The sequence below is a fragment of the Pristiophorus japonicus genome, chromosome 1, assembly GCF_044704955.1.
Source record: "Pristiophorus japonicus isolate sPriJap1 chromosome 1, sPriJap1.hap1, whole genome shotgun sequence".
Lineage (NCBI taxonomy): Eukaryota > Metazoa > Chordata > Chondrichthyes > Pristiophoridae > Pristiophorus > Pristiophorus japonicus.
This window is the reverse complement of record NC_091977.1, coordinates 194668751-194684174: the sequence shown is the minus strand read 5'-3', so window position 1 is coordinate 194684174 and position 15424 is coordinate 194668751. Positions and strand designations below refer to the sequence as shown.

The 15424-nt window shown below is 42.7% G+C and overlaps 1 protein-coding gene across 5 annotated transcripts in view; it reads right to left on the bottom strand.

The window, feature by feature from the left end:
• tnpo1 (transportin 1) overlaps positions 1-15424 on the bottom strand; it is a 172831-nt gene that overhangs the window by 116655 nt on the left and 40752 nt on the right. For 4 of the 5 annotated variants that reach the window (XM_070885929.1, XM_070885930.1, XM_070885933.1 and 1 more), the window contains 2 exons: positions 5699-5812; positions 5002-5077 (listed from right to left, as the gene is read on the bottom strand). In XM_070885929.1, the coding sequence (XP_070742030.1) occupies positions 5002-5077; positions 5699-5812 (190 nt within the window). Of the gene's footprint in view, positions 1-5001; positions 5078-5698; positions 5813-5946; positions 6097-15424 lie in introns of those variants that run through there. The other variant, XM_070885932.1, reaches the window with a different exon arrangement.

Genomic DNA, 15424 nt, shown 5'->3' with positions numbered 1-15424 from the left:
ACACAGTTGCTTGTCCTGTTCACACAGGTCCCAGATGCTCTGTAGCGCATACTATTTGTCGCTTAAATTTGCAGCATGTTTCAGTACAAAACCCTGTGGAGAGTCTATGGACAAGTCTAACGAATGTTCGCCACCGAGAGCAAAATCTGGCCTATTATACTAACTAATCGCATGTGGCATTGGATGATCCACTGTTTTGTAAGAGGAGCAGGATACATTAATCTGCTGCTAAACTGGAGGTGTAGTTAAGATAACCTGTCCTTTTAAAGCTCCTTATTTAACAGCTGTAAATAAAGACACGCTCAGGTAAATCAGAGTTCAAATGGTTCTCGATACGGAAGGTTCTAAATTAGGATATTTGAAATTTCTACCTCTGAATTAGAAGGAACAATAAACTTTCTTTCTCTTTTGTTTCAACTTTTAACCATCTGGAGTGTGACTTCTGCACTGTTTGCAAGCTTAATCATAACTGTTGGTTTAATTCATGATGCAGGTAGGGTCCCAGCCATACGAGATTACACCAAAATTCAAAACTATTCAGAAGCAGCCTGCAAATGTTAGAACATTTTAAATACAAGTCTGCTGATCACTGTTATAGTACAGAAATATACTGTAATCTGCCAAATCAATTTCTCGAGAGAATGGATTTTGATCTCATTGGGAATTCTTTGTGAAACAGTAGCCTACTATCTACAGTTACAATGTGGTGTGAAATCCGCCCAAGAATAAAAAATGTATTCAAAATTCATGGTGCAGTTTTCATAAACAAAGCAGTTAAAAGTTCTGATGCACTTTCATTACTTTTTTATTTAAAATCACCATGGCCTAAGCAGTAATAGCTGATTTTGTATTTACATGCTTCTCTTGCTCAGGGAATTCTTTATGAATTCCAAAATAACAAGTATTGTTATAACAAAAAAAATGTTAATGTTCAACTTTACAGACTGGTTTTTTTTTAAAAAAAAGAGTTTCATAGAAACATAGAAAATAGGTGCAGGAGCAGGCCATTCAGCCCTTCTAGCCTGCACCGCCATTCAATGAGTTCATGGCTGAACATGAAACTTCAGTACCCCCTTCCTGCTTTCTCGCCATAACCCTTGATCCCCCGAGTAGTAAGGACTTCATCTAACTCCCTTTTGAATATATTTAGTGAATTGGCCTCAACTACTTTCTGCTCACTATGATTTCACATTAAATGGAACCACAGTATATTCATTGTATGTATTGCAGTTTTAAAGTGAATAAATGAACCCTTCATTATCCTAGTAAATTTAAATTTCTCAGACATAACAATAAAGAGTTGTAGAATTTGAAGCAACATAGCAATAAATATCCCATGCACGTACAATATTGTAAGAGTATAAACATTCACTCTTCACTTTGGCTTCAGTTCTAACCAAAAGTTTACAACCAAAACGTTAACCTGTCTCTTCACACATGCTGATCAACCTTCTGTGCATTTCCAGCATGTGTGTTTTATATTGGTTTCAACAATGCAAACAAATACCCAGTCTAATCCAAAATGAATCTGAATGCCACACACATTACCATGAAAAGTAATCTGGTATGGTGACTGGTACCCTGCTCTAATTAGGCACGATTGGATTCAATGAATCACTGAACTGAGCCAACTCGATTCACTCCAGGTACCACTATAAAATGCAGTTCAAACCAGTTAGCAAACAAGAAATCGGCCTACAAACTTTAGCCGAGTTTGTCAAACTTTTTTTTTAAAGTAGCATCTTCAGCACGTTGTGAAATGGTGTTTGACTTGAATTGTAGATGACTTGCATCATTTTTAAATACAGCTGTAAATCAAACTGACTGAAAACTGTAGGGTGTACCCCAAGTCTCCCAATGTACACCGCTGGCCATTTCCCAAGAAGGGAAGTATTTTTTTTTTGTGCAACTCTTTAAAAACCTGCTTTTGAGCTCCTCTGCAGCCTGAGAGAAAATAGGTAGAGCTGGGTGCAAGGACAACATTTAGTGTGAATTGGACTTTTAAATAGCCAGTGTCTTTTCATCAATGCTATATTGAAGACATTTCCTGTTGCAAGCATTTAAAGAACAATCCACCCAGCAAAACTTGGGAAAACTTCAGTACTTTAATAAATTGTTCGTAATTCGGATGTGAAGGATAGCTCACAGAAAAACTCCATTTATCACACTACTGCCAAACATTTACCAAAACACAATTGCAAATCTGTCTCAGCCAACAAAGTTTCCATGGTGCCTAAGCAGTATATATGTTTATCTCGCAGATCTTACAAACACTCCCAACATTATCTTAAAACAAATCTATCAGGACTCGTGCATTGACATTTTCTTTATATTATGGAAAAGATATCACTAATCTTGATCTTTATTTCTGTTCATTTTTGGATGCTTGGAATAACATTGGGGTGTTAAATTGAACAAATTACTATGGCAGACAGTGAGAAAATTGAGTCAGTACCAATATAACCATCGTTAAGTAAGGGTCCTTCAGCATCTACAGTATGTTAAGTCAACTCCCTCCTTCTAAATCAGTATTCCACAATTAAATCACTAGCCGTTGACTCTCAGGTTAACAAAAAAAAGGTTTTTTAGAATTCTTTGTAACAGTTTTTTTTTTATTCAGTATTGACACTCATAATCCTTTCTCACACTCACTTCCTTTCAACAATCCATCTTGGCAGACAAACCCCATGCAGACAAGCATCCCCAGAGTTGAAGAAATGGATGAACAACCACCAGAATCTGCTTATATTGGTCGAACTACTGACATTCATTTTAAACCATTTTACAAACTGAACTGATCTCAAAATCAAATGCAGTATATATTTACAAAAGCAAAACACTGCAGATGCTGGAATCTGGAATAAAAACAAAACATGCTGGAAATCTCAGTGGGTCAGGCAGCATCTGTGGAGAGAAAGCAGAGTGATGTCTCCACAGATGCTGCCTGACCCGCTGAGATTTCCACTATTTTCTGCAGTATATATTTATATTGATTCATAGCTCCCCTGCTGGCTAAGCGAGTTTATTTAGTTCGTAGCAGAGCCTTACAGACCAGGAAGGTCCGTGGTTGGATCTCTAGTTTGCACCGAGATAGCAGATCTCAACCAAGGAATAGGTCACTTAAATTTAGCCCCAGTACCCTTGGTTGGATAAGGGTCAGAGTCCCTGTTTCTGATCAGCTTCCAGAAACCCCTACTGAAACAGCACGTGAACACACAAATATACAAAAATAGTGAGAAAAGACTAAGGGCCATCAAGCCCACCCCAACCAAACAACACCGCCACCTCCTGGGACAAACAAAAAAGAGGAGAAATCCTGCAGCCAATTCAAGAAAAACTCCAGAAAATTCCTCTTGGATTTCATAACGCAATCAAGCAAGCAAGGATAAGTGGGCTTGGCTGTGAAACCCAGTGGTCAAATTGCATGCCAACTCTCAACTGTTAAGGCTTGTACAGGAATAATGGCCATTGTGCTGAGATACTGAGAGTGACCTGTGGAACTATACCCAGTAATGACTAAACTTCTACGAGTTGAAAGAAAATTAAAAAAACACCTGCACTTGAAACAAATAGAACCTAAATGATAAACAGGCTTTTAACAAAGGACAATATATATGTAATACTCAACCTGATTCATAATAAACACGCTTACATTTAAAGATTAACTAAGTTTATTTCTCCAACTGAATATTTTAATATCTAATCTAATCATATTCTCTCAAAAACAGGAAATTTGGTAAAATAGCAACATTAGAAAATTTTTAAAAAGGCATAAAGCCCACGTAATGCAAGTTTTCAACCGTTCATTTTTAATATAAATGGCACAATAGTGCAGTGAGGCAAATTTAAAATCAGTGCAAGTGTCACTTTAACGACATTAATCAAGCGATTTAGAAAAAGCATGTTCATAAACTGTCATACAACTCAAAAGAATGCAAGACATGTTTTTTTTCCCCTAAAGAGTGGGGAGTTCTCGCCATGTCCTGGCCAACATTGATCAACCAACACCATCAAAACAGAATAACTGGTTATCAGCCAGTTCTGATGAAAGGTCATAGACCTGAAATGTTAACTCTGTTTCTCTCTCCATAGATGCTGCCTGATGCCGAGCAATTCCAGCATTTTCTGTTTTTATTTGATTTCCAACATCCGCAGTATTTTACTTTTGTTAACTGGTTTTTGTCTCACTGCCATGTGTGCAAATTGACTGCTTCATTTGCTACAAAACAACAGTGACTACACTTCAAAAGTTATTTGTTGGCTAAAAGCACTTTGGGACACATTGAGGATGTGATATAGGTGTTATATTAATGCAAGTTCTTTCTTAAATATTCAAAATAGGGGCATCTGTGCAAATAGTCACCTATTCCCACTAGGTTTCAGAGTGGCAGAATTTTGTATTTCACTACTTCAGATGCCACATCACAGGATTTCACTCCAGTGATATCATAGATGAGTATGGTGAGCGTTGAGCAGCTTTCCCTATTCATGGCACATCAGGGTTAAAATGCCTGCTTCCAAACTTAGTTTTAACACCTAAAATACACAGGCAACTTGCCAATTGCCAAGTGTAAAACTGTCTAGCATTTAAGAGCACAGTTAAAATGAAGATGCTTTCTTTTAACATAGCTTTCAAGACAGTTGAAGCTGTATAGTTTCTCTAAACTTGATCAGAATTTAAAATTAAATCATGTGACTAAGGGCCAAGACCCATAAGCTCAGAACACCAATGGTAAAGATCATGAGCTAAATAATGGTTCAGTAGTGCCAAAATTGACAAATTATAAATCATATCTCAAAACGAATTATAAATTGCCCAAATTATGCTCCAAAACAGTTTAGTGGAAAAAACACATTTGTAGCAAGTTTCATTCCTTCTATTTCTTGTTAAAGCTTAAACTATCAGTATATAATTTCGCAGTCATAACTTGAGTTACAAATTCAGGTTAGAATGAGTTGACAAATTAGTCATTCGTACAACCGAAAACCAAATGGACCTACCTTCTGATTTTAACTTTGTCAGAACAAATATCAGGTAGTTATTGAAGTCTGGATATTGATTAAGTTGCTCCAGTTTCTAAAAAAAAAGCTAAGGAAATATTTTACAACCGTGAATACAAAAAATAAACACGTTTGAAATAAAAGATGGTACAGTTTCTCTAGTAAAAATAGAAATTGAATGAAGTTGTCAAATAAATTAGACAACTAGACAAAAGTGTATCATTTAAATGGGCGAATACATAAACGGCTCCGTAGTAATTAGAGCAACATATTACCATATTCACCTCCCCCATCCGCCAATTTATACAACGTGAGACGCATGGCGATGGTGTGCCATTCGTGTTTAAGCACCATTAAAAAAGGTTCCGTAAAACTGCATACGCCACAGGCTTCACGTTCAGCCTAGTGGTAGCGCACTATATCCATAGTATGAGTGTGAAACCAGTTAAAAGGAGAAAAAAAACCTTCAAAGGCGCACACGGATATTTAAATTTAGAATAATTAAGAGATTTCCAAAGGGGGAAAAAGTGTCTCCCTCCGCCTCAGGCACAGCCCTAAATTGTTTCATCCCTGATCCTCCCTTCTCGAACACGACAATACGGAACATTTCCCAGCCGAGCACGTTTCGATGAGCGATTTTAAGGAAAAACAAACCAGGCCGGCCAAGTTGCCGATACTGCCGCTTTACAAAGGATACTTGCTGGACGGATCTCTGGATGGCGGTGTCCGGAGACTGCGATTCCTTCAGTAGCTGTAGGATCTGCTGGAGCCCTTGCTCGTCGGGTTTCCACTCATACTCCATCTTGGTTTGCTGCAATGAGACAGAGAGAGAGTCGGGTCAAACACCACTCACCACAAAACACATTCTGCTCACACTGCTCACCATTACCGCCTCCCTTTAACCCCCAAACCAAAGTTAAAATTCCCGTTCTTAAATTCTTAGACCTAATTGCACTATACGAGGTATGAGTTTTTGTTCTTCCTCAGTCAAACGTGACAACAATCCTACTGACACCGCGCTGCCAAGGCCTAAAACGACAGACTCATGGCGAATTTTCAATCCAGTCAGACAACAGAACTGCAAGACTCGTTCCCTCCCTGGGTCCTAATGCGCATCCGGACGAACGTTCAACCACAACCTGCCAATCTCGTTCTCTGGGTCCTAAAGACAGATTAGTTTCCAGCGCCTTGGTTCAGGGATGGAAATGTTACGTATTGTCGTGTTCGAGAAGAGAGGATCAGGGATGAAGCAATTTAGGGCTGTGCCTGAGGGAGACACTTCCCCCCTTTTTGGAAATATCTTAATTATTCTAAATTCAAATATCCGTGTGCGTCTTTGAAGGTTTTTTTTTCCTTTTACTAGTTTCACTCTCCCATACTATGCGCTACCACGAGGCTGAACGAAAGAAGGGCTGCTAGTATTACTCAGTTATTACATTTTTGTGTCTTATTGTCCATAAACAGAATTGCTAATCTTTTGATTTTTCTTCAACAAACTTGGAACAAATGTTAATACTGGCAGCCCTACATCATTAAATATTCTTTAGACCCTACATCATGCACCAATCAACACCACTTCACAAAATGATTTACAATAAATTCCTACTACACACCAAAATATAAAAATGCCTATTTTTTCACTGGGTTTTTCTCCCTCATGCTGGAGTACAATCTTACTAACATCCCCAGCCTTCCAGTAGCTTCAAGTTACAGAATTTTGCATTTAGCACATCATGCTTGCACCAGTTCCCTTGTCTCCACTCCACCCCCCGCCCCCGCCGTCCTTCCTTTCCTTTTACACCATTTTTTCTTTCAATGTTTATCTGCTTTTATAGACTGATTCAATCACTGTTTCTGGTAGGATATTCTATGTCCAAACAACCTTTTATTTCCAATTTCTCCATTTATTCTTTTGGTAAATATGTTACATTTATGGCTTAGTTACAAATTCACTGACCAGTAGAAACAGTTAATCAAATTTTACTTCAAAATCCCTCAATTTTGAACATTTCTATCTTTAACTTTTTTTTGTAAAGAGCCCCAATTTATTTAGTTTCATTACTAAAGCATCTCATCCCAGGAATCTTCTCAGCAAATCTCTTCTGTGCTCTCTCCATTATCTTGGTATTCTTTGTAAAGTAAGATATTCAAAACTGAACACAGCATTCTAACTGTGGCCTAACCAATGATTTATATAGATTTTACATTCCCTTTTTTCTTTCGTACTCGACCATTTATAAAACGTAGGATCCCATACCTTTTTATGGCTTGATCAACCTGCTCTCATTTTTAAAGATTTATGTATATGAAACCCTATGTCGCTGTTCTACTCCTTTATAATTTTACCACCTTAGGTGTATAATTTCTCAGCTTACTCTCCCCACACCACCCCCCCCCCCCAAAATTTAATACCTCAGATCTTCTCAGCATTAAATTTCATGACATCTGCCCAATCCATGAGGATCATAGACAGGAAGCCATTCGGCCAATCATGCCAGCTCTTTGAAAGAGCTATCTAATTAGACCCACTCCCTTACTCTTTCCCCATAGCCCTGCAAATTTTCCTCCAAGAATTTCTCCAATTTTCTTTTGAAAGTTATCATTGAAATCATCCACCATCCTTTCAGGCAGTGCATTCCAGATCACAACAACTCACTGTGTAAACAATTTTTTCTCTGATGTCGCCTTTGATTTTTTTTGCCAATTACCTTAAGTCTGAGTCTTCTGGATACTGACCCTTCTGCCACTGGAAACCCTTCTGCCATTGGAAACCCTTCATGATTTTAAACACCTCGATCAAATCTCCCCATAACCTTCGCTGCTCTAAGGAGAACAACCCGAGTTAGTCTAGTCTCTCCACATAACTGAAGTATTTCATCCCTGGTACTAATATGTCCCTACTATCCAGTATAAATGCACACCAGGCACATACTTGAGGGGTCACTCTGTGACCAGTTACCTTTATTACCAAGACCTCAAGTGATGAAGGTGGGTGGAGCTTTCCCTTTTATACCTGAAAGTCCAGGTTAGGAGTGTCTCCCACAAGTTAGCTCCTTGTGGTCAATGTTCTCAAGGTATACAACTTAGGTCAGCTTATACATGGGTTACAATGATAGTTGAATACATGACATCACCTCCCCCACAAAGTCTTATGGGGATCACAGGTTAAGTCTCTCTGGTGGTTTATGATCCCTTGTAGAGCGCCTGAGTTGGGGCTCCGGTTGTTGGGCGCTGGCCTAAGTGTCTGCTGTTTGCGGTGCCTCAGGCCTGTCCAGACTGCCCACAGTGACTGGATTCTCTTCCACTTGGTTCACTGTTCGGTCACCTGTGGAGTAAACTCTACGTCATGTTCTTCCTCTGCTTCTTCTATGGGGTTGCTGAGCCTCCTTTTAGTTTGATCCACATGTTTGCAGCAGATTTGTCCATTGGTAAGTTTAACTACCAAAACCCTATTCCCCCCCATTGGCAATCACAGTGCCTGCAAGCCATTTGGGTCCTGCAGCGTAATTAAGGACAAAAACAGGGTCATTTACATCAATACATCACACCCTCGCATTCCTGTCATGGTAGTCACATTGTGACTGACGCCTGCTCTCAACAATTTCTTTCATAGTAGGGTGTATAAGGGATAACCTGGTTTTGAGCGTCCTTTTCATCAGCAGCTCTGCGGGTGGCACCCGTGAGCGAGTGTGGTTGGGATCTATTGGCCAACAGGAGGCATGATAAGCGGCTTTATAGGGAACCCCCTTGGATTCTGAGCATCCCGTTTGATTATCTGCACTGTTCGTTCCGCCTGGCCGTTTGAGGCCAGCTTGAACGGTGCCGTTCTAACATGGTTAATTCCATTGCCTGCCACGAAGTCCTGGAATTCAGTGCTTGTGAAGCACGGGCCATTGTCACTGACCAAGACATCCGGTAGACCATGGGCGGTGAACATTGCCCGTAGACTTTATACCGTGGCAGAGGATGTGCTTGAATTTAAAATGGCACACTCAATCCATTTAGAATAGGCATCTACTGCAACCAAAAACATTTTTCCCATGAAAGGACCTGCGTAGTCCACATGGATGCGTGACCATGGCTTGGCGGGCCAGGTCCAGGGGCTAAGGGGGGCTTCCCTGGGTGCGTTGCCCAGTTAGGCACACATGTTGCACCTGCAAACAAAGTTCCAGGTCTGCATATATCCCTGGCCACCAAACGTGTGACCTGGCAATGAGCCCGGGTGCTCATTGTGAAGTTCTCTGATAAACATCTCTCTGCCCTTCTGGGGCATGACTACTCGGTTTCCCCACAGTAGGCAATCGGCCTGAATCGAGAGTCAATCCTTGCGCCTATGAAACGGTTTAAACTCCTCAGGGCATACCCCGTACGTGACTGCTCAGTCCCCATTCAGGACACATTTCTTAACTAAAGAAGTAGCGGGTCTTTATTTGCCCAGACTTTAATCTGACGGGCTGTCATAGGTGAGCCTTTGCTTTCAAAAGCTTCAACAGCCATGACCATCTCAGCATCATGCTCAGTTGCCCCCTCAGTGGTGGCTAGTGGGAGCCTGCTGAGTGCATCGACGCAGTTTTCAGCGCCCGGTCTGTGTCGAATTGTGTAGTCATAGGCGGCTAACGTGAGAGCCCACCTCTGTATGCGGGCCGATGCATTCGCATTTATGGCCCTGTTGTCGGCCAAAAGGGACGTTAGCGGTTTGCAATCTGTCTCCAGCTCAAATTTCCTGCCAAATAGGTACTGGTGCATTTTTTTTAAAACTGCATATACACATGCTAGCGCTTCCTTTTCTACCATCCCGTAGCCCCTTTCTGCCTGGGACAGACTTCTGGAGGCAAACGGCTGTAACTGACCATTGGCATTCACATGCTGCAACACACACCCGACCCCATAGGACGACGCATCGCACGTTAACGTTATATGACCCGTGTAAGAAACTCGTGTTAACAGTTTGTTGGAGCGTAACAAATTGCATGCTCTATCAAAAGCCCTTTCCTGGCTGGCCCCCCAGACCCAATTGCGACCTTTGCGTAGGAGCACGTGTAGCGGCTCAAACAGCGTGCTCAATTTGGGAAGAAAGTTACCAAAATAGTTCAGGAGCCCCAGGAACGAACGCAGCTCCGTCGTGTTGTGCGGTCTGGTTGCTCTCTGGATCGCTTCCGTTTTGAACGCAGTAGTTCTGATCCCATCTACTGCTACCCTCCTCCCCAGGAATTCTACCTCTGGAGCTAAGAAGACGCACTTCGTCTTTTTCAGTCGCAGCCCTACCCGGTCTAGTCTGCGTAGCACCTCCTCCAGGTTGTGGAGGTGTTCTTCAGTATCGCGACCCGCGATGAGGATGTCGTCTTGAAAAACCACCGTCCTTGGAATCGACTTGAGGCAGCTTTCCATATTTCGCTGAAAGATTGCGGCGGCCGAACAAATCCCGAATGGACATCTGTTATACTCAAACAACCCCTTGTGTGTCGTGATGGTGGTCAGCTTCTTCGACTCACTCGCCAGCTCCTGGGTCATGTAAGCCGAGGTCAGGTCCAATTTTGAAAAAAGTTTGCCACCGGATAGCGTCGCAAAGAGGTTCTCCGCTCTCGGTAGCGGGTACTGGTCTTGGAGTGACACCCGATTGATGGTGCCCTTGTAATCGGCACATATCCTGACATAGCCTTGAGCACCGGCACGATCGGGCTCACCCAGTCATTGAATTCGACTGGCGAGATGATGCCTTCTCTCAGCAGGCGGTCCAATTCGCATTCTATCTTTTCCCGCATCACGTACAGCACCGCTCTGGCCCTGTGGTGTACTGGCCTAGCGTCCGGGTTTGCGAATCACTACCTTGGCCCCCCATGAAAGTGCCGATGCCGGGTTGAAATAATGAGTCAAATTTGTCCAGGACCTGTGAGCATGATACTCGCTCCACAGAAGTTGCTGCACTGACATCGCCCCATTTCCAGTTCATGACAGCAAGCCAACTCCTCCCCAGTAGTGCGGGACCGTCCCCCGGGACAATCCAGAGTGGCAACCTGTTTTCCGAATCTTGGTGGGTCATGACTACCGTGGCGCTGCCTAGCACCGGAATGATCTCCTTTGTATATGTCCGTAGCTGTGCGTCAATCGGCAATAATTTTGGCCTCCTGGCCTTGGACACCCACAACCTTTCGAACTGTTTGATACTCATCAGAGACTGGCTGGCCCCGGTGTCTAGCTCCATTAATACTGGGATGCCATTGAGGAGCACTTTCATCATTATCGGTGGCGTCCTGGTATATGAACTGTATATGTGCTCCACGTGAACTTGCTGAACTTCAGCTTCCAGCGATTTCCCTCAGTATTCATTTGGCCTCATAGGGCTTACATCGGGCCCATCCTCCTCGTACATCAACCTGGCTGCAGGCTTCCTGCACATACGCGCTAAGTGACCGCTGACATTGCAGTTTTTGCAGGTATATTACTGATACCTGCAAGCTCTGGCTGGGTGTTTGTCTCCACACCTCCAGCATGAGCTGGAGGCCCCATTGTTGGAATCAAAAGGTCCATTACCAGTCGATCATCTTTGACTGTCTCTGTAACTGTCCTTAAGCGTACCATTAACAGGTGTTGATGGCCCCATTGTCCGAATCAAAAGGTCCATTACCAGTCGATCATCTCTGACTGTCTCTGTAACTGTCCTTAAGCGTACCATTAACAGGTGTTGATGGCCCCATTGTCCATTGCGATGGCATGAATTGCTGTTCAGCTAGCCATGGTCTCTGTTGAATTCCCCCTTTGGGTTCGACTACATGCTGGGGCATGTCCAATTGCCCTTGTCGGCCTAGAGAACTGTGTGCCGCATTAACAATGTTGACTCCCTGGTCGTTTGCCGCATTTGAGCCAAGATTTTTGTCATACATCATTCTGGTCTCTTCCTTCCCCGAGATAAATGTTTGGGCTATCAGAGCCACCGCTTCCAAGGTCAAGTCTTTGGTCTCAATCAGTTTCCTGAAAACCCCAGCGTGCCTGATGCCCTCAATAAAAAAGTCTCGCAGCATCTCAGCTCTGCATGCATTTGGGAACTTACATAGGCTCGCCAGACACCAGAGATCTGCTACGAAGTCTGGAACGCTTTGCCCTTCTTGCCTCCGGTGTGTATAAAACCGGTGTTTCGCCATGTGCATGCTGCTCGCCGGTTTAAGGTGTTCCCCGATCAACTTACTGAGTTCTTCAAAAGTCTTGTCCGCCGGCTTCTCTGGCGCTAGAAGGTCCTTCATCAGGGAGTACGTTCTGGATCCACAAACCGTCAGGAGATGAGCCCTGCATTTGTCGGCCGAATCCTGTCCCAACCATTCCTTAGTGACAAAACTTTGCTGTAGTCTTTCAATAAAGTCATCCCAATCATCACCAACACAGTACCTCTCGTCTGTGCTGCTAGTGGCCATGCTCGCGTGGTTTAAATCCTAGTTTCTCGTCGCCAATAATCTGTCCCTACTATACAGTATAAATGCACACGAGGCCTATATTTGAGAGAAGGTCACTGTGACCAGTAACCTTTATTCCAGCACTGAAGTGATGAAGGTGGGTGGAGCTTCCCTTTTTATACCTGAAAGTCCAGGTTAGAAGTGTCTCCCACAAAGTTCACCCCTTGTGGCCAATGTTCTCAAGGTGCACAACTTAGGTCAGCTTATACATGGGTTACAATGATAGTTGAATACATGACAAATAAATCTCCTTTACACCCCCTCCAAGGCCTTGACATCCTTCCTAAAGTGTAGTGTTCAGAATTGGACACAATACTCCAGCTGGGGACTAACCAGTGCTTTTTTTTTTAAAAAAGGTTCAGCATAACTTCCTTGCTTTGCAATGCGGTGGAGGAGGATTTCCTGGAGTGTATTAGGGATGGTTTTCTAGACCAATATGTCGAGGAACCAACCAGGGAGCTGGCCATCCTAGACTGGGTGATGTATAATGAGAAGGGACTAATTAGCAATCTTGTTGCGAGAGGCCTTTGGGGAAAAGTGACCATAATATGGTAGAATTCCTTATTAAAAGTTAATTTGGAAGCTAGGGTCCTGAACTTAAGGAAAGGTAACTTCGACGGTATGAGGTGTGAATTGGCTAGAATAGACTGGCAGAGGATACTTAAAGGGTTGACGGTGGATAAGCAATGGCAAACATTTAAAGATCACATGGATGTACTTCAGCAATTGTACATCCCTGCCTGGAGTAAAAATAAAACTGGGAAGGTGGCTCAACCATGGCTAACAAGAGAAATTAAGGATAGTATTAAATCCAAGGAAGAGACATATAAATTAGCCAGATAAAGCAACAAACCTGAGGACTGGGAGAAATTTAGAATTCAACAGAGGAGGACTAAGGGTTTAATTAAGAAGGGGAAAATAGAGTACGAGAGGAAGCTTGCAGGGAACATAAAAACTGACTGCAAAAGCTTCTATAAATATGTGAAGAGAAAAAGATTAGTAAAGACAAATGTAGATCCCTTGCAGTCGGATTCAGGTGAATTTATAATGGGGAACAAAGAAATGGCAGACCAATTGAACCAATACTTCGGTTCTGTCTTCACAAAGGAAGATACAAATAACCTTCCGAATGTACTAGGGGACAGTGGGTCTAGTGAGAATGAGGAACTGAAAGATATCCTTATTAGGCGGGAAATTGTGTTAGGGAAATTGATGGGATTAAAGGCCGATAAATCCCCGGGTCCTGATAGTCTGCATCCCAGAGTACTTAAGGAAGTGGCCCTAGAAATAGTGGATGCATTGGTAATCATTTTCCAACAATCTATCGAGTCTGGATCAGTTCCTATAAACTGGAGGGCAGCTAATGTAACGCCACTTTTTAAAAAAGGAGGGAGAGAAAGCGGTTAATTATAGAACGGTTAGCCTGACATCAGTAGTGGGGAAAATGTTGCAATCAATCATTAAGGATGAAATAGCAGTCCATTTGGAAAGTAGTGACAGGATCAGACCAAGTCAGCATGGATTTATGACAGGGAAATCATGCTTGACGAATCTTCTGGAATTTTTTGAGGATGTAACTAGTAGAGTGGACAAGGGAGAACCAGTGGGTGTGGTGTATTTGGACTTTCAAAAGGCTTTTGACAAGGTCCCGCACAAGAGATTGGTGTACAAAATCAAAACTCATGGTATTGGGGGTAATGTACTGACATGGATAGAGAATTGGCTGGCAGACAGGAAGCAGAGAGTTGTGATAAACGGGTCCTTTTCAGAATGGCAGGCAGTTACTAGTGGGGTGCCGCAGGGCTCAGTGCTGGGATCCCAGCTCTTTACAATATACATTAACGATTTGGATGAAGGAATAGAGAGTGTAATATCTCCAGGTTTGTGGCAGTGTGAGCTGTGAGGAGGACGCTAAGAGGCTGCAGGGTGGCTTGGACAGATTAGGTGAATGGGCAAATACATGGCAGATGTAGTATAATGTGGATAAATGTGAGGTTATCCATTTTGGGGGAAAAAACACGAAGGCAGAATATTATCTGAATGGCAGCAGACTAGAAAAAGGGGAGGTGCAACGAGACCTGGGTGTCATGGTTCATCAGTCACTGAAAGTGGGCACGCAGTTACAGCAGGCGGTAAAGAAGGCAAATGGTATGTTGGCCTTCATAGCTAGGGGATTTGAATATAGGAGCAGGGAGGTCTTACTGCAGTTGTTCAGGGCCTTAGTGAGGCCTCACCTTGAGTAGTGTGTTCAGTTTTGGTCTCCTAGTCTGAGGAAGGACGTTCTTGCTATTGAGGGAGTGCAGCGAAGGTTCACCAGACTGATTCCAGGGATCGCTGGGCTGTCATATGGAGAGAGACTGGATCAATTGGGCCTTTATTCACTGGCGTTTAGAAGGATGAGAGGGGATCTCATAGAAATATATAAGATTCTGACGGGACTAGACAGGTTAGATGTGGAAAGAATGTTCTCGATGTTGGGAAGTCCAGAACCAGGGGACATAGTCTTAGGATAAGGGGTCGGCCATTTAGGACTGAGATGGAGAAACTTCTTCACTCAGAGTTGTTGACCTGTGGAATTCCCTGCCGCAGAGAGTTGTTGATGTCAGTTCATTGGATATATTCAAGAGGGAGTTAGATATGACCCTTACGATTAAGGGGATCAAGGGGCATGGAGAGAAAGCAGGAAAGGGGTACTGAAGGAATGATCAGCCATGAAGGGCCTAGTCCTGCAGCTATTTTTTATGTTTCTATCTCTCAGAAAGGCAACCCTACAAAAATGTATTACTTTAGTACCAGTCACTGATATCATGTACCTTAAGGCGGTGTCACAATTTATTCTCATTTTAATTGTTACTTCTATGGCCCTCAGCACATCCGTCAGATATTAACCAACAATAATCATTTTAAATTCAGTGACCAGAGACAGTATTTTAATCTCAGTTGTATTGAAATATAGAAAGCTAGAATGTTTGTCATCA